This window comes from Cryptomeria japonica, chromosome 4 (genome assembly GCF_030272615.1).
Source record: "Cryptomeria japonica chromosome 4, Sugi_1.0, whole genome shotgun sequence".
NCBI lineage: Eukaryota > Viridiplantae > Streptophyta > Pinopsida > Cupressales > Cupressaceae > Cryptomeria > Cryptomeria japonica.
The window spans coordinates 744,094,430-744,115,168 of record NC_081408.1 but is presented as its reverse complement, the minus strand read 5'-3'; the positions used below and the strand labels follow the sequence as shown (position 1 = coordinate 744,115,168).

The following is a 20,739-nucleotide window of genomic DNA, read 5'->3' as shown; positions in this document are numbered from 1 at the left end:
AAAATGGCTTTTTGCTTAGAACACATGGCCCAATTCATGCCTTCTCATATAGAAATAATGTTATCCAAGGTGAATATGGATTTAATAAATCCCATTTTCTCAAAATTAGCAATTGGAGGGATCATATGGTGGATCTTCAAAGTTAGGGACTTGAAGATGATCTTGTAAGACATATTGACAAACATGATCAGTTGCTAGTTGTGGATATCTTTAGGATCCCTAGATTTATGTATAAATTTAATATTTTCTTTGTTTATTAGATTTCCTAGGGATTTTTTTATGAAAATCCTTGTGGTAGACATTATGAAGATCATAGCCCACACAAGCCCACAAGGATTTGTAGAACTCAAATGGGAAACCATCAAACCCCAGTGCTTTATCGTCGGTCATAAATTTGACTACTTCCTTGAGGTCTTTAATAAAAATAAATTGATCATAGAAGGACCTTTGAGCTTCAAAAAGCTTGCACAATACAAACCAAAGGTAATCCTACAAAGAACGCTCTCACTCAAGGGAAGGCCCCTGAGAAGTGAAAACCTTCTCATAATGGTGAACAAAAGCTTGGATAATATCTGGTAGCTTAGACAACACCAATTGGTCATCCTTGAAAAAAAATATACCATGGGAAGAATGACAAGTATGAAGAACAAGAAAGGACTGTTTAGCCACACAGTCACTCACTTCAAGCCAACACACCCTAAGTGCCTTACGACACTTTCCAAGGATGTTGGAACCATGTCATAGGATTTACAAGGTAGATGGCACCTTAATCCTAACATCCTTAAGATAAAAATCTAGTTTATTCTAAGTTGGAAGATTGTTGTTATGTAGAAGATATTATATATATCTTTGTAGACTTGAAAAAGAAATTTAATTTTGTAAATTAGTAACTATGTGAAGATTATAGTTTTTCCTTTGAGAAATAAGAATATTGATGCCCTTGCCCTGTGGATGTTTCCTTGACATATTTTCAAGGTTTTACCAATATAGATCTGCATCTTCTCAAGAATCTGATTCAATTATTATACTATAACTCTTTTTTTTTTCACAACTAATTTGTCTTGAAATATTATATGATCATGTGGAGTTGCATTTTCTCAACAACCTTCACCATGGGACATTGAGTCTTAATGTGAATTGATAAGACAAGATTTGGAATATATTAGAGATCTAATTCTTGCATAAGACAAGATAGAGAATCATTAAATGAAAGGGCTTGCAAAGAAAAGGTATTCTTAGTTGTGCACAAGATTTTTTCCAAATCCTTTAAATATAAATATTTAGAATGTAAAAAATCTAATGAAGTGTGGTATATAATTCTCAAAGCAAGAAAATCTGGTTGGCCAAATTTTTATGTTTTAAGAAAAGAAATAAATGGCAAAGATGATGGCAAATCATCTCACACGTAATACTCAATAGAAATTAGTATGCCTTGAAATAATTGAAAAGCATTTTGTCAAAGGCATTCTAAGGTGGATTGATAGAAAAAGGTAAACCATTAGTACTTTGATCAAATATTTTATTTTTCAATTCACAAGCCCTAGATGAAGTGCAAGAATTAAGTGCTTCTCAAGGCAATATATAAGTCTTGTGTTTAAAATTTTTAAACTTGGATTTCAGTGGTAGAAATTGAAAATCAAAATATTCTAAGTACAATTAACAAAAGTATAAACAACTAGCACTAATTAACCAAACACACTAATAGGGAGAGAAATTGACTATTAAGTCTAATTTTTTTCATAATTTTGGTTATATGATATTATTTAATTCTACCTTGCCTATAAACAACAATAGATTATAAATTTAGAAAAGTATAGATTTTATGATAGTTGTAAAACAATTTTTCTAAAGAGATTCAAAATACACTCTATTCTCCTTATAACTCTACATTTTATTTGTAGACAAGAGTGAAAATAAAATACAAAATGCATGAGATTAAAAAAATAAATTTAATGCATTATGACTTTAATTATTTAACCAAATTATGTTTTATGCACTCTCTTCTTTTCACTTCAAAATGGTTGCATATTTTTCCTCTCTCTTTATACACCTAGCTCTCCCCTTCTTGGCTGTTAAATTACAAAAAATAAGTGTCTCCATATCTCTCAACTCACTTTATATTTTATTAATTATATATATGCTAGTAGCATATACAATTGAAACATATAAGAAATTATTTTAAATCAAAATTACATGAAAATTAATAATGTTTTTTAACTGAAATAATTTAATTTCAATAAAATTATTTTAACATTTAAAAAGAAAAGTTAACCCTTATGTAATGATCACCATAATTTCCAATTAACATAATTCACAAATTACACATCAACAAGCATACATTAATGCCACATGTACTAATATACCAACAAGCATACACTAATGCCACATGTACTAATATATACTAATATAGTATAATATCTTAAATAAATTATATATAAGACAATGTGTTCTCTTTCTAAACATATGATTTGTATATTGAACTATTTATATTGAAAGATTATACATTATTCTCTTTTAAAACTTATGATTTGTATATTCACAAATGAAGATTATTTATATTATTTAACTAAAATTTACTTTATTAAGTTGATAAAAAATTGACAATTCTTAAAATATTGAAATTGAGATTGGCTAATTCATTAGTTGAATATTGCCTTATTTACACATGCATGAAGATGTTTATTTATCATTATCATGGTAGGGTATTTAAAGTTTTTAGTTATTGTTTTATCTGTTTAGTTGATACAAAATTTCATGTCTTTCAATGATTTAATAAAAAAAAAATTCCAAAAAAAAGTATTATATAATTAACATATATTAAAAATAATAAGATTGAAAAGCATTGTATATACTAGTAACAATAAAAAAAAATTAACCTTTCAATCATATAAAAATAATAGAAATATAAGAAAAATTAATACACTTGACAACATTATCTTTTAGAATTTTTTAGACTACCTAATGCTAATTTAATCATCTAATTTAGTCTTTTAAAAAATACTTAAGTTCTTAAAAACATATTGTATACAGTGAAAATAGATAACAACAATATTGAAAGACTAAATGAATTCAACCACAAAACCCTAGCCTAACAACAACAAAGATCCACCATAACATATGAAGATTACCTAAGACAATGCAAATCAAATGAAATCACAAAGATTATACCATCACATGTCCAATAGGGTTTGAATCTCCATTCTTCCTATCTCCATTGATCTTGCTTGATATATTTGCTCTTAGATTTTATGTGCACAAGAGCTCAACAAAGAACGGAAATGTGGTTGCAAGTAGGATAGCATATGAAAGTGCAAAGGCGTAGTATAGTCAATTGATCAAGTAGTCAGTCAGTTAGGGGTTTGATAATGAAGGAAGCATCTCCTTATATAGAAGACACTATAACAAATGGAGGGATAAGATTAAGAGGTGTAAAAGATAAATGGTCGGCTATGATTAGAGGGTAGGTAGAGGAAATAAGAAAATAATGAAAGGGTGGGTAGTATATGAATTAAGAGATGAATGACATGTGTCATGGGTAGAAAAGGCTAATGAATTAATTAAATAAATAAAGATTCATTTAATTAATAGAAGAAGTGGGATCAATTAAATAAATAAGATATTTATTTAATTTAGAAAAAAGATAATTTAAATAAATAAATGTATTTATTTAAATGAGAAATAAAGCTAGAAGAGGATAAATGAATTAATTAAATAAATAAAGATTTATTCAATTAATAGAAGAATTAGGCTAAAGATAATTAAATAAATAAATATATTTATTTAATTAGACGGGACAATTTTAGGTGTCTACATTTTGCCCCTTTTTGAGACAATGCGGCTTGTCGCATTGTTTCAAAGAAGATAAGATTAACTGATACAAAGTTGCCCCAAGATGGGAATGATATGTCCCCTCAAGAGATTGGATGAAAATATCTGGAAAGATCACAGACAATCTCTCGATAAGAAAGAAAGGCTAGAATGGACTGACCGGATAGAGTGACAGAGTCACGGGATAAAGAAGACTGACTCAGGAAATGAGGGCTAGGGCTAGGGTAGTCTATAAGATAGACCACGAGGGACAAACATCCTCATTGTCATCCACACATCCAAGAGATCAGAGTGCAGAGAGAGAATAGAGCAACAACAATCAGCAGCGATGGCATTGGTTCACAGATTCGATCGCGTTCGCCGATTTCAGAGGCCAGCCGACGCAGGAGAGCCGGTGAGTACCGCAAAACCTCCTTGTACTTTATCGCATTAATTATTATCATAAATGCATGCTAGGTAGTGCAATAAATGTGCTTTAGGATAATGTCAAAAAATGTCAAAAATGTGTAGGCGTGTCTGTGTTGGTGCCAGGTGCGTCTATGTTGGCTAGGCGCGTCTGTGTTTGTGCCAGGCGCATCTATGCCAGAAAAAGCGTATGTGCAAGATGCGAACATGTTTGCGTTATGCAGGCGCGTTTGTGAAATGTGGGTACGTCTGTGCAAGATAGGCGCGTCTATGCAGTCTGTAAGCACGTTTATGTCATGAAGGCGCGTTTATGTCTTCAAGGTCAAATCGGCAGTTCTGTGATGAACATACGTTGCGATTGGATAAGCTACTGAGAGGATACACTCAAGCAGGTCCTCTAGGGAAGACTAGGATAGATCGAGGCACTTTGTGATGAATAGTGAGTACCAAGACATAGTACTTTGTGATGAACAGGGAGTACTAAAAAGAGTAGCACTTTGTGATGAACAGGGAGTGCAAAAACACGTAGTACTTTGTGATGAACAGGGAGTACCACTAGGATCCATAGCAACACTTTGTGATGAACAGTGAGTGTCACTATAAGCAGCACTTTGTGATGAACAGGGAGTGCAAAACACGCAGTACTTTGTGATGAACAAGGAGTACCACTAGGATAAACAGCAACACTTTGTGATGAACAGTGAGTGTCACTAGGATAGATAGCAACACTTTGTGATGAATAGTGAGTGTCACTTTGACTGACATGATTGATTTTCTTGACTACAGGAGTATTTGCCTATGCTGGAGTCACGGAAGAGATTCCCATCGACTCAGAGGTTACGACCAGAGCTGACATTCGAGGACAGGGCTACCATTGAGGTTATGGGTCTAAGATATATTTTGTATGTGCATGAGTTTCGGGCGAACATGGGATTGCTGACTGCATTAGCTGAGAGATGGCTCTCAGAGACTTGCATGTTTCATTTGTCGATGGGTGAGATTACAGTCACCTTAGAGGATGTGTACAGGATTCTGAGGATACCGATCGATGGGGAGTTGATACCCTATGATCGAGACAGAGACAGGGATGACCTGAGACGAGTGTTCTAGGATCCAGGATTGGAGATGAGGGCTGGACATGTGGCATAGAACACGATGACACAGACTAGATTAGCATTACCAGCAGTACTAGCAGGAGTGATCAATGGGTTTCTCTGTATCAGTTTTGTACCATTTTGTATGATGATGTAGACACCTTCGGGTGATTGTAGCCATATGATTTTGACATCATTGCATCATGACACTTTTATTATATATATGAGATGATTCATCTTTGCGACAGCTATATGCATGTGTACCTATGTGATGCTTATGTTATGGATGCAAATATGTACATGATGGAATGCAATATTTTTATTCTTTTATATTTTTAAATATGTTATATAAATGTGAATGTATGAAATGCAGATGAATATGATAATGCAAATGATGAAATGCATGAGTAAAATGTAGAATGTGTTGATATGTGTTGTGTGCAGGATGTGATGCGATTTGTGATATCTATATGTATGTATAAAATGCTTAATATGTGATAATGTAGGTGCAACTACATGAAATGCAAATATTTTTGGCATGTCATTATACTTAGTCACGTGATAGTAGGCTACATGGACTCAAGAAGGATGATGGAAGTCAATCAAGAAAGGGGGATGGAAGATAGAAGATATGAAAGTGAAAAGAGCTTCTTGTGCATTATCATCATTGAGCTTTATTATGGCAAGATGGGTTATGACCATCTAGGCATATGTTTGACCCAGAAAGTCATTGTACCTGTTTGCATGGAGATAAGATAGTTACAAACAAGGAATGCCCCAGTTCATACTAGACTCACAGTATCCTCATATCCTTGGGCAAGTCATAGCATTACTAAGAGACAATCCGCAGACAGCAAAGAAAATAGGTGACGATACCCCATCCTCGCCTTTCTTAGTCAAAGACATCCTGGAGATAGAATCTCTAGTCAGAGACATCCTGGAAAAGCTAAAAGACATGTCACCAAAAAGATAAAATCAAAAGAAAACCAAGACTCAACACCAACATCCACTGTAGTCCTCAAGTTTAGTGTCTCTTGTCACTTGTATAAGTCTAGTTTGATTGTGGTCACAATGTTTACTTTCACAAAAGGATAGATAGCACTGAACCATAATGTTGTCTAAGTCTGTTGAAAGATTTGATTTGTTGAAGCCCATTGTTGTTGTTGTGTCTCATCTGAAACTAACTGAATCCATACAACTGATACTTTATTGCGGAGAAGACAGAACTTTATTGCGGATTAGCGATGCAAATGTTGCTTTATTGTGGATTGTGTGTGGATAGACTAAAGAAAACTGGAAGAAACTGTACTCCTCGAAACGTGTGATGCTCTCAGTTCCACACCCATCACTAGACGTAGGATTTGCCTTAGCCACAGATAGGAGCTGATTTATTATGGATTGAAACGAGCGAAAAGGAATGTTTATTATGAATGGCTAACCAATCTTGGGTAGATCAATAACAAGCCATGATGGGAATGGGTAAGTTTATTATGAATGGATAGGTTGTGAGTGTGTACAAAGTGAAGAAGGAAATGGAATCCTGAAGGAGGGAGGAGCATTGTCTATACACATGGCGCCGGTGACCCGGTTTTCACCATGGTACTTGCCCAGGGCGCCACCGAAGTGGTTTTCACCGTTGGACGAAATGTTTTTCTATTTTTTTTTTCAATTTTTTTGTGTCACAAGGCGCCTATTTGCCAGGTTTTCACCAAGTAACGATTTTTATGTTTATGATTTTTTTTTTGTGTTTTTTGAATATTTTGATTTTTTTGTATTTTTAAATTAGGATATTCTAAAGAGCTATGTGTAAAACCTGCGAAGGTGCATGTTGTTGATAGGATCCTCCAAAGTTTCACCCTCTGGGGTTGAGAGTTGATATGCACTGGATCCATAAACTATCATGATGATGTAAGGACCAAGCCAATTTGGTTCGAACTTGCCCTTCTTCTCTTTGTCGTTCTGATTTTTAGGATTTTCTCTGAGAAATAAGTCACCCACCTCAAATGTGTGAGGCTTGACTTTGTGATTGTAGCTGTGATGTTCCTTGACTGAATGATGTGTAGCTTGAGTGATTGTCTTCCTTGATAAAGGAGCTGAGATAGAATTACTAGTGTGTGGACTACATAGGCCCGTATGCATGTCACCTAAAGAAATTTTGGCACCCCTGATAACAAAGTTCTTCAAGGAAGCTCCATTAAAGGTCCATGATGTATCACCAAAAGGGGATGGATGTACGGAACAAGTGGATGAGTGATAAAGGCTTATGATTGTGAAAATAAGTGAAAGTAGGATAGCATGATGGAGACTTAGGATCAACAAGTATGCTTTTTTACTTAAAATTGTAGAAATTTTGCCTCCAGTTATTTTGATATTAGGGGAGATCAACTCTTGTTCTTTCTCATTCATAGGATTTTTATCCTTGACTTTGATTTTTGCAAAGTCCAATAGCTTTTGATTTTTATTTGGACTAAAGGACTTTTCTTTAGTTTTTACTTTTGGATTTTTCTTTTCAAATCTTGATTTTTGATCCCCAATTAGTAAGTGCTTTTGTGATTCTTGTTGATCTAAGTCTAGGAAAGGAGTGGAAATGGAAGGAGTGGATGAAATGGTAAGGCTATGTGAGTTCTCAAGAGGGCTGGCGATATGCTCAATAGATTCTTCGTTGGAACCACTCCTAGGATTATTGATATCAAAAGATGCTTGCACCACTAGAGGATATTTGCATTCAAACTTAGTAGCCACAACACTAGGTGGTTCACACCCAGTTCCTTGGCATTGCAAATTATTTGTAGGTTGTTCCTGTTGATTGTATACCTTAGGAGATAGTGGGAGTTGATCAACATGAAAGATATTCTCACCACATCCCAAGTCTTTAATATTGAACTTTTCTTTTAGCTCTATTTGTTTGGATGTAGAAGCTTTTAATGATTCTGGATCCACATATGTTGATGAAGGAATAGCCTCTCGATTGACTGGGATTGTTATTTCTAATCTATGTTGTAGGTTATTGCAATATATAAATGGATTTGGGTCAGCTTTGACGGTCACTTCAACTCCATTGTGTGGAAACTTGATGCATCGATGATATGTACATGGTACTACGCTCATCTCATGAATCCATGGGCATCCCAAGAGTATGTTGTATGTAAGATCTAGATCAAGGACTTGACAAACCACATCTTTTGTAACTGGCCCAACTCTGAGAGGTGAGGTGATTGTGCCTTTGGATGAACATTCCTCATCATCATATGCTTTGATGGTAATTTTGTTTGTAGAATTCATGGCCTTTTCAGAATATCCCAATTGTTTAATAGTGCTCAATGTACAAATGTTTAAACCAGCTCCTCCATCTATCAGGACTTGTTTTATTCGATGTTTGTGTAGGAAGGCTTCAATGTGTAACGGTGCATTATGTGGCTGACTTATAGAGTCATCATCGACTTCTGTGAATGTAAGGGAGTGTGGAATGGAAAGGTATCCCACCATGGCTTGAAACTGGTCCACATTCAGATCAGTAGGGACGGAAGTGTCTCTCAAGATTTTGTCAAGAATGGCTTTATGTGCGGGGGATATGCGTAAGAGCTCAAGGATTGAAATGAGCGCGGGTGTCTTTCCTAACTGTTCTACAAGGTCATACTCAGGTTTGGTTGATGAGGAAGTGGTGATTTTAGCTAGAGCACCTTGCAAAGTGAATTTACCTCGACGAGTTGTAACATTACATTTAGAGGTTGGTTCATAAGAAGATCCAATTCCTTTCAGGACAATCTTGGGTCTTTGGGTAGAATTCTCAGGCATTTTGTCCTTGATGATAATGGTAGAGACATAATTATCCATTGAAATGTGATTGATAGTTGAATCATAGTTATAAGATGCTCTGGTATAATTGGTCTGGTCATCTTTGGCTTTAGCTTTTCCCTTGTCATGTTTTGGGAATGGTTCTTTAAACATCTCATGTTCTTGATTGGATGAGTGTCCTTCAATCTCAATGTCACCTCTATCAATGAGATCTTGTATGATGTTTTTCAGCCGATGACAATTTCCTGTCTTATGACCCTTGCTCTTGTGAAATTCACAATATTCATCGTCATTCCACCAATTTGGTTTGACCTTTGGCTCATATGGAGGAAAATCTGGAATTGTGATTATCTTGTTTGCCACTAGCTTCTTGAAAACTGACTCAAGTGGTTCTCCCAATGGAGTGTACTTCCTTCGTGACTTGGAAGTTGTTTGAGTATTTACTTGATTGTTTGTAGAACTTGATCCAAAAAAAATGATTTTAGGTCATATTGTATTGGCATCAACAACACCATCATTGACTGTGTTCTTGTTTTTGTTCCAAAATCTTGGCTTATCTTTTCCTTTAAAGTCATCTTTGTTTTCCTTCAATATCTTAATGACTCCTTGTTCAATTAGGACCCTCTCTGTCGCTAAGCCTTTTTCAATGACGTCCTTGAAGGTGGACAAACAAGCTTTTCTTAGGTCATAACCAATGTCTTTGTTAACATTCTAGGTGAACATTTCTACCATTTATTTTTGTGGAATTTCACAAGAGCATTTGCTAGCTAGATTCCTCCATCTTTGTAAAAATGATGAAAAAGGTTCTCCATCCTTTTTCTTGGTGTTGCACAAAGTAGTGACTGATATGTCTGTCTCTATGTTGTATGAGAAATGTTGGATAAATGCCTCTGCTAAGTCACCCCAAGACTTAATTCCAGGTGGGAGTTGGGAGAACCATTCCATAGCTTGATCTCCTAAGCTTTGTGGGAATAATCTCATCAAATATGTCTCTTCTACTGCTACCTCAATGTAAGCTATGAAAAACTATCTTATATGTGCCTTAGGATCCCCTTTTCCTCTATACTTATCAAACTTAGGCATCGCAAAGTGTGTAGGAAATGGAGGCATTGGAATGCTCTTGTCAAATGGATAAGGACATATGTCTCTCATTGTGTAAGTTGGCTTCAGTGTATTTATGTCCTCCATTTTCTTTTGTAAATCCTTGATTTGCTATTCCAAATTGCTCTTAGGTGGAGATCGACTTCTTGGACCATACCCCATGCTTGAGGCACCAATTGGAGGAGGAGCATGTTGCATATATGGATGATGTTGATCATACATATGTTCATATGGAGGAGGTCTATAATGATGTTGCGTATATGGACCACTTGGTATAGAGTCATGTTGAGGAATGGAATATCTGCTTTGTCCATGTATACCATACTCTATGGGAATTTCATGAGTTTGTTCTAGTGTGTTGCCCCCAAATTTGACGCGGGGTTTCCTTGTGTCCAAATTTTGAACATGCCTTTGGAAATCCAATTGCTTTGGTGGTTAGTCCTTAGCATTGGTATGTGATTGAGTATATTTTTCTGCATAAGACTTCCATAATGGTCTGCGAAGGTGAGTATCATATGCTTGACCATGTGTGTATGGGACCTCTAGTTTTTGAAACAAAGATGATGGTGATTCAGGCACCATATGTGGTCCTCTATTGCCTCCATTATTAGGCCTCATTTGATCCATGTTGAGGTGAAGTTGTTGCAAAGGTCGATTTTCCATTATTTGAGACATGTCAAAATCATGAGGGATCTTGGCTCCACTTTGTGCCATCACTTTTAAGAAGTATTGTCTATCTCTCCTCATTATTTCCTCAACCAATCGATTGAAACGGGGATCCATAATTGTGTCTTCCACTTCTGCTGAATGTACGGAGAAGTTGTCCATATTGTCATTGTGTGTATCATTGTTGTTTGTAGTGTCCATTTTCTCAACATTTGGAATGTTTCTATAGGCATCCATGTCAGGTAATGTAGTATGATCATAATTGAAAAAGATATCATTGTCATACTCATAAGAACTCATGTTTGCGGACTCTTGAGCCTCTTTAGCTTATCTTTTAGATTTTTGGGAATGGGTTTCAACCATGAACTAGGTATTGACCAAGATGTGAGAGACTAGATAAAAATGGAAAGAGTATGGAAGACCAAGAATTGGATGGAATGTAAATGAATCTGAGGTGTACTTGCAATGTCCAAAGTGTAAGACCAAGTATGTATGTAGTAGAGTAGGTGTGGCTTCCAAAGAGAGGATAGTTTCTCTTGATGAGGTAAGTTGACCTTGACTCTAAGTAGGACCAAATGAGACCCAAAGGTGATAGACCTTGATGAGGGACCACGTAGCAAAGTGTTGTTGTATGTAGTATGTTGACAAAGTAAGATGAGGACAAGCAAGTGACCTTTTGACTCAAGTTTAGACAAATGTGAATGTAATGTAAGGTGTAAAGCAATGATGGACTTTGTGAGACTCAAAGACAAGTTGAATGCTAGATGAAAACCCTAGAGAGATAACCTAGGAAGCTCAATAAGTTTGAAACTAATTGTTCTTGTTTGTTAAATTATGAAAGTTTTCAATCCTAAACACAGACGTGCCTATATACTTCACAGACATGCTTAAAGGACACAGATGCTATTCTGTTAGACACGGACATGGTTCTGTCAGACACAGACGCGTTTCTGAGATGTTGCAATTTTGCTCAAAAGACACAGATGCGTTTCTGCCCTTCACAGGCACGTTTAGATGACACAAACATGGGTCTGTCAAACACAGACGCGTTTCTGCAAACTTTGTGCAATTTTTTCAATCTGTGAAGTTGCTTGTTGTGACCAAATCTGAATGTTTGATTGTTTTTCATGACAAGATGACACCATGTTGATGAGGACTCAATGTTTGCAAGTGTTTAGACTCCCAAAATGACTCAAAGACAAGTGTGTTGTTTGATGTAAAATTGTTTTGCATACACTTGAAGACACAAAAGACACAATGTTTTGGTGTTTGGTCTTGAATGTTTGATTGTTCAAAATAAGTCAAGCACAATTTTTATTGCTGGCCAAGACAATAGTTGTTGATCCCACATGGAGTTTCCCCTGAGGCTACGCTATTCAGAGCGGATACTTAGATGCTTGACCCCACTGGCTCCACCCTCAGCACTCACTTCTCGGGGCAACCAAGCATCAGTCCCCACGAAAACTCCTCGTGGTGAACTTTGTATCTCTACTAAGAACCATATGTGTGTGGGCTGCTACCAGAGGTCCAACCTCCTACCCCAACAACTAGAAGGATTTTGGCTTCTAAAACAAAAAGGTGCTAGTAAGGGCATCCGCTCATGTGGCCATACATGCGGCACTTTCAGCTTTGTAAATACAGAAGGCTCTCACCCGATAGGGGTTATGCCCTACAACTGATCAAATAAATTTGATCAAACGGGTTTATGGGGAGACATAGTGTCAGTATGAACTAATCAGCACACGTTATCCATAGTTTTCACCATGGATACAATTATTTATAGTGGTTTGGAAGAAGATGGTTTTTCTTTTGCTACCACTTGGCTCGTTCTCTCCTCACTAGTAGTCCTAATGACCACACGAGGAGACAGGCCCTCTAAAGATTAAACAAAAAGAGCTTATTGCTTAAGACACAAAAGACAATGGTTCAATTTTAGTGCACCAATTGAAGTGTTTGCTAATCTATGAAAACAAAGTACACAATAAAGATCAAAAACCCTTGCCAAGGTCCTGCAACAAAGATCTATTAGTAGTTTGGATTGTTTCAAATAATCACCCCTTCCTGCAAGCACACAAGTTAGGTAAATTTTAGATCCAAAAGACTTTGTGAAAATAGGGGCCTTCAACAAAATGATTTTGCTTTCAAGACAAGTTGCACCAATTTCATTAGCTAGATCTAAAAATGTTAGCCCAAAATAAACCAGATCTGAAATCCGAATGACGAAAAACTAAATGAATGAAATAAAAAATGCAACAACCGAACACAAACGCAGTTGTCACAGACACAAACGCTGCAAGAACATACAGACGTGCCTAGATCTGACACAAACATGACTCCCGCACGCAAACGTGGTTGAAGACTTCACAGATGCGATTATGGAACACAGACACATTTCCCAAAATCTGCAAAAAAAAAATATTGTCCAAGACACATACGCGGCTCCAGATGTCACAGATGCGGCATAAAATTGAAAACGCGATTCGAAAGTGCGCAGACGCGAAATATCAAAATGTTGTCAGAAATGTCAGATCTGCAACTTCAAAACAAAATCTGCAACAAAAGATGTTAAATGCAAAAGGGACAAAAGTCCCACCGGGCGTGCCAAAATGTATACGGTGAAAATGGATAACAACAATATTGAAAGAATAAATGAATTCAACCACAAAACCCTAGCCTAACAACAACAAAGATCCACCATAACATATGAAGATTACCTAAGACAATGCAAATCAAATGAAATCACAAAGATTATACCATCACATGTCCAATAGGGTTTGAATCTCCATTCTTCCTATCTCCATTGATCTTGCTTGATATATTTGCTCTTAGATTTTATGTGCACAAGAGCTCAACAAAGAACGGAAATGTGGTTGCAAGTAGGATCGCATATGAAACTGCAAAGGCATAGTATAGTCAATTGATCAAGTAGTCAGTCAGTTAGGGGTTTGATAATGAAGGAAGCATCTCCTTATATAGAAGACACTATAACAAATGGAGGGATAAGATTAAGAGGTGTAAAAGATAAATGGTTGGCTATGATTAGAGGGTAGGTAGAGGAAATAAGAAAATAATGAAAGGGTAGGTAGTATATGAATTAAGAGATGAATGACATGTGTCATGGGTAGAAAAGGCTAATGAATTAATTAAATAAATAAAGATTCATTTAATTAATAGAAGAAGTGGGATCAATTAAATAAATAAGATATTTATTTAATTTAGAAAAAGGATAATTTAAATAAATAAATGTATTTATTTAAATGAGAAATAAAGCTAAAAGAGGATAAATGAATTAATTAAATAAATAAATATTTATTGAATTAATAGAAGAATTAGGCTAAAGATAATTAAATAAATAAAGATATTTATTTAATTAGACAAGACAAATTTAGGTGTCTAACATACAAAAAAAATTATTCATCTGTAAGACAAACTTTATTCTTTTCAACAATACTTTAAATTCTTTAAAAACATACAGAACTCTTTTTTTCATCTTTAAAACGTGTGAAAAAAATCCATTGAAATATATCTTATTAAATAAAGAAGGGTGCAACACATTTTTTAAATTCATAAGAATGCATATTAAGCATGCATAGCTTACATGAGCATATATGCATATAATATCGTCAATTCATGCACTTGATAGCTTATCAAGGATCTTATTTTCAATCAAACCTCCATTAATTGTAAAATTCAATCAGAACCATGATTCAATTTACTCAACTTTTCAAGAAATATGCAGAACTAGAATCATAGGTGTTAAGAAAAGATCATGAGCTTATAAAATTTACCAACAAAACTAGACTCTAATTACTGATTTCTCCTTCTAAAATTATATTTTATTGTTGCACTTAAAAACAAAGATTACATAACCCCCAAAGGCAAACCAATTCAATGTTTATATAGAAAACTTGACAAAAGGATTAGTTTTATTTGTTTTGAAAATTACTTTACTGCATTTCCTCTTAACCTATTCAAGAAGACATCTTTTTCCTCGAGAGAAAAACACGTTTCTTTAATATCTAAACTTATCCTTCCAATAATAATTATATTAATTATCTTAAAGCATAATAGAAACTAAGAAATATAAATTCTATAATAATTATTTGTGTTATTTTATCTTACCTTTTCTTATCCTTAGAAACTCGTATTTATTTCTTAAATTTAAAAATAAAAATCTTTTTTATACTTAGAAAAAAACAGATCCTCAAAAAAAAAATGAAATTCATAATAATTATCTTACTTTCTAAATTAAAATTAAAAACTAAACTTTTTGTGACTTTATACACCTTATATATTTTTTAATTTTCATATTAAAGTTACTTTTCTTTATAATGTTGCCTTTCCATATATTCTATATAGTCCTTTTTTAAATTTACTTTTTGTCCTTCCAAAAAAAATTGATAATTTTAGGAATAATTTCATATTAAATGAAATTTATATAGTATTTTAAGTTTATAAATATAATTTCATTTGTAAATAAATATTTTTATTTGATTATTTTTTAAAAGTATATATATATAAATAAGAGTTGCTAAAATATTTAATACATTGATAAAAGTATTTTTATAATAAAAATATGTTCAATTATTATTAATATGAATTCTGCTTCAATACATTTAGTTCAAGTTAAAGAAAACTTATTAAATAAATACATAATAATTATTCTATAATAGTATTTATGAAATAGGATCGTGATACCTTATTAAAGGAAAACATAAATTGAAACCTAACCAACCTTTACTGTAGTCTTGATTGAACCCTAAACCTCTCTAATTCAATAGTAATCCTAATTAAATTTTAACTTTAATGTTGGTTGAGCCCTAACCTTAATTGAACCCTATTTGTAATTGAATTGATTGATTCCTAAGCTTAATTGAAATCCAACCCTAATACTATCTCTAAACTTACCTTTATCCTTATTCATCCCTAAGCCAACCATAATCTATATATATATATATATATATATATATATATATATATATATATATATATATATATATATATATATATATATATATATATATATCTTTCTTTACATGTATTTTTTAAATTACATCATCAAAAACTTACTATATTATCACAATCATTAAATAATTAATAATTAATGACATCGATAGAACACCAAAAAATATTAATAAATATAATTGATAAACACACATTTTTATAGCTTGGGCCACCAAACATTATGGGAACAACTACCATAAAAAATATAAATTGACAATATTTAAATATATATATTTATATTTAATAATAAAAAGCTTAAATCAAATTGAGACGTATCTTAGAGTTCACTTTTGATTTAAATCAACACTCACATATTATTATATTTAAGATGGTATACATAATAATAAATATGATATTAATATTAATATAATAGTAAGAATATTATATTTAATATTACATGTTCCATTTCCCATTGCTACTAACTTATACATGGTTCATCTCTCATTGCTACTTATATACCCTAAGATTAATTTATATAAAAGACACCAAGAAATATCTTCTTCCTAGAATTGTGGGAACTTAAATATACATGTATTCTTACTCATATTTTATATAGATTAATCTTATGGTATAAGGGAAAGGATTCACTAGTTGAGTGTAATCCGATAGTGTTATGGCACTTGTTGGTTTAATGTCCAATAATTTTTACAATATTGCACCCATAATTTATGACTGTAAAGTTGTCATGTTTCTCATAACTACCCATGACATGATTGAATGAAATGTATTCTGTAGATCTAAAAAAAGCAACCAACCATGTAAAATCTCCATGTAAGATTTTGAGAAGAGCAAAGTTAGGATGCTCCATCCTCTCCACTAATAACGAGTAATTAATGACAGTGATACAACACCAAAGAATATTAATCAATAATTGATAAACACAAATATTTATTACACAAATAACTACGAAAAGAAAATATAAATTGACAACTCTTACATACATATATTTATATTTTATAATAATGGATAGGTATTGGTAAAAATCTTTCAATAATTAATCACAAAATTAAATATTCACCAATCAAACAGCTAATATTACGCTTCTGCTATAAACAGACCGTGTACAACAATTTAATGACTTTACTGTATACAGGCAAAAGTTACATTTATCATTTAACATTGTAATAGTATAGTAAATTGGAAGTCCTATACATATTTACTAGTCTGTAAATCGGTATAGGCTGCATTTATAATTTCCCAGTTGAGTAGATCCGGAGTACTCTGAACAGCTATAAATGTCAAATGATCTCAAATTGACTGTCACGGAAAAGAAGAAAAGTCGTTTCCGACCATGGGTAGTATTTGACAAGAAAATTAGCTTTACTGAAGGCCTCCTCTTCCTTGCTACATATCTCCCAAAAAGCTTGAACATGTACTCTGTTTCTAACTTCTATAATCCTCTTAAGAATCTGAAACGAATTGGAGTTGTTTAAACAGCTTTCATGGGGTACAAAGGTCGAGCAAGAGAGAGCACATATTTAAGCATAAGGGTTGTGGGATGGACTGCTAGCCTTTTTATGATTTGTGGGCTGTTCATCATATGGAAGGGAGACCGATCATGGCTTCAGAATGCACCCATATTGCAGTTTTACAACACCAACGAGAAGAATTTGAATGTTTCCTTGGAGGTGGAAGAAAGCCACCATGGGAAGAATGTGACTGTTTCCATGGCAGTGGAAGAAGGCCTGGAAGGGAAGAATAAGAATGTTCCCATGGCGGAAGAAGACCACCTTGGGAAGAATAAGAATGTTCCCATGGCGGCGGAAGGAGATCGCCATGGGAAGAATAAGACTGTTTCCATGGCGAAGGAAGAAGTCCACCGTGGGAAGAATGTGACTGTTTCCATGGCAGTTGAAGAAGGGCTGGAAGGAAAGAATAAGAATGTTTCCATGGTCGCAGAAGAAGATCACCATGGAAATAATAAGAATGTTTCCATAGCGGTGGAAGAAGACTGCCATGGGAAGAATAAGAATGGTTCCATAATCGAGGAAAAAGGTCACCATGGGAAGAATGTGACTGTTTCCATAGCAGTGGAAGAAGGCCCGGAAGGGAAGAATAAGAATATTTTCATGGCGGTGGAAGAAGACCACCAAGGGAAGAGTAAGAATGTTTTCACGGTGGTGGAGGAAGGCCACGAGGGGGAAAATTTGAATGTTTCCATGGTGGTAGAAGAAGATCAGCAGGGTAAGATTAATGATTCAACTCAACCCAATAGAGATGGGCATTGTAACCTATCCGCAGGGAAATGGGTATATGATGAATCCTATGTATTATATGTAGATGGGCCCTGCCCATTTGCCAACCCTGATGTCAACTGCCGCAAAAATGGCAGAGTGGATTCTAGTTATGAAAGATGGAGATGGCAACCCAACGATTGTGATCTTCCCCGGTGTGTAAATCTAGATATCATGCTTCAATTTCACATGCAAAAGAGGGTTTTGGCTGAATTTAAATATCATTTATGTTTGCAGATAAATGTATCACTTGTTATGGCAAGCTATAAATTTAGAAAAATATTTATTAGAAAGTGTTGAAAGTACATAGCTATTGGGAAACTATGCGGTTCGTGTAAGTAAACGTCTTGTTTTTATTTGGAATTGCTTAAATTAACACATTTGTTTCACTGGAACATTTGTGACATTTAACTTAAGCGGCTCTCGTGCAAGAAATTCTTTCATGATTATATTCAGAAACACTCACACTTTCATTTTTTGGTTTGCAGGTTTGATATCTTGCTAATGTTGGAAAAATTAAGAGGCAAAAGACTAGTTTATGTGGGAGACTCCATAAACCGCAACCAGTGGCAATCCATGCTGTGTCTTTTGAGGGTAGATGGAAGCAACGTGGAAAGCAAAGACGATGGCTATTTCCTTCGGTATTTTGTAAAGGTACCTGTGATTTTCAATTTTTTGTTTTTTTTTACCTTCAATTTTGAAACCACAAACTCTAGACTGACATGTTGTAAATGCCCATTGTCTACAGGGCTATAATTGTTCCATAGAATTCTCATGGGCTCCATTCCTGGTCCAACAAAACTGGAACAATGGTAGAGAGACATTGAGGATTGATATGATTTCTCAACAATCAAAACGCTGGAGAGATGCAGACATTTTGGTTTTCAATAGTTGGCACTGGTGGACTCACCCGGAACCCCGTAAAGGGTACATATGTTGCTCTTTCTTTTCTTTTTCATTCTTGTTTTAGCATTCTGTTTTTCAGAACATTGAAGGGGCTGGCAGCACCATTTTTGTTTAAGAATTTTATATTTTAATCTAATAGAGGATTAGTAGCTTGTCGTCCATTCATTCTTGCTGGAATGTTTGATATTTCAAAGAACAAAATTAATTAAAAATATGAAATTTTTACAGTCGATATTATGTCTAGATTTTACTCTTATGGTTTTTTTTTCCATCAACGATTGAATCACAATTCCTCCATATTTGTTACTATATTACATAATCCAAACTGTCTACAAGATTAATAGCTCCTTCTTCTTTATTCTTAGGGTAGTATATATACAAGACTAGCATCTCCCTCTTACCATTCATTTTCTTAGAACAATCTACATTTAAAGGCCATATACAGGGTTACAAGATTTCTCTTTATTTTTCTTAGATATATACAGAATCCAAATCTTAAAGAGCCCTTTGAGCTTGATGATAAGCAAGAAAATGTTGAAACACAAATCCAAAACCTGAACCATCAAATCTCAAGAGGTACTAAATAGAGTTCCAACTGATCTATTAAAAACTGAAACATTCCTTCACATTTATGTTGTGTATTGATATGGTAGGCTTTCTTCTTTTAACAGGATTAACTATTTCGAGGAAGGAGGACAAGTAGTCCCTTATATGGAAGAGCATGCTGCTTTCGAGAAGGCACTAGGGACATGGACCAAATGGATTCGCACTAATATTAACCCTAGCAAAACCCAAGTTTATTTCCGAGGCTACTCACCTCTGCACTTCCAGTTACTTTCATCCTACTCCTTCCTATGTTTATTCTTTAATATTATGAGATTTGAAGGCATAGTTGTGATAAAACTTCAAATTATTGATTTCAGGTTAATTAATTTATGTTATTGGTGATGCAGTGGCAAAGGGTGGGGGAAGGAAGTCAGTGGAGGATGCTTCAATGAGACAGAGCCCATTGATAAATTGGAAAAAGAGGCAAAAAGAGTTCATGGTGAAAGGAGAAAGATGGAAATAGTGGAGAAGGTTGTTGAAGAGAGCAAGAACAGTGTGGAGGTGAAGTTGCTGAATATTACAGAAATGTCAATGTACAGAAAGGATGCCCATCCATCTGTTTATACCAGCAAGTATTCAAAGAAGACAGACAAAAATGATTATGGCCATGCAGACTGCAGCCACTGGTGTCTTCCCGGCCTTCCAGATGTCTGGAACAACATCCTCTACGCTTTCCTCGTTTAAAGTTCAAAGAGCGGGTCACCAGTCTTAAGGGGCTCTCCATTAATAAAGAGCCAGGGACTGGCTTAAACTGAAAAAACATTAATGAACTTGTAGCAGGCCCTTATTATTTATTGAATAATCAATTGCCATTATAATTCCTTTTTAATAACTGAATCTTCCAGTCGAGTGAAATTTTGAAGACTTTAAAAAATTGTGGTAAATTAATATTTATATAGTTTGTTTTTTCTCTAGCTTTATTTCATTTTAATGATGGGTCAGAGTATGGTCTGAAATGTTATATAAAAAAAATGGTATATTAAAAAATGGTATATAGATGAATTCAAAAATCTATATAAATTGAAATTATAAACTATAAAGAATTAGAATAAATAGTCAATGTATATATCAATGCAAGGAAAATAAAAATATAATCAGGC

At 34.2% G+C, this 20,739-nt stretch overlaps 1 protein-coding gene across 1 annotated transcript; it reads left to right on the top strand.

The window, feature by feature from the left end:
* The first annotated feature begins 17,154 nt into the window (after window positions 1-17,154).
* On the top strand, window positions 17,155-20,494 carry LOC131076674 (protein trichome birefringence-like 6). Its single transcript, XM_058013972.2, has 5 exons — window positions 17,155-18,282; window positions 18,616-18,781; window positions 18,876-19,054; window positions 19,705-19,863; window positions 19,987-20,494. Exons 1-5 carry the CDS (start codon window positions 17,336-17,338, stop codon window positions 20,321-20,323), a joined length of 1,788 nt encoding a protein of 595 aa, XP_057869955.2. The 5' UTR covers window positions 17,155-17,335; the 3' UTR covers window positions 20,324-20,494.
* Window positions 20,495-20,739: the final 245 nt, after the last annotated feature.

Bases quoted from the DNA above. Each gene is read 5' to 3' on its own strand.
- LOC131076674 (XM_058013972.2), top strand. From the start codon at position 17,336: ATGGGGTACAAAGGTCGAGCAAGAGAGAGCACATATTTAAGCATAAGG. The intron at 18,782-18,875 runs GTACCTGTGATT...CATTGTCTACAG, and splicing joins TCCTTCGGTATTTTGTAAAG to GGCTATAATTGTTCCATAGA. The intron at 19,864-19,986 runs GTTACTTTCATC...TTGGTGATGCAG, and splicing joins TACTCACCTCTGCACTTCCA to TGGCAAAGGGTGGGGGAAGG.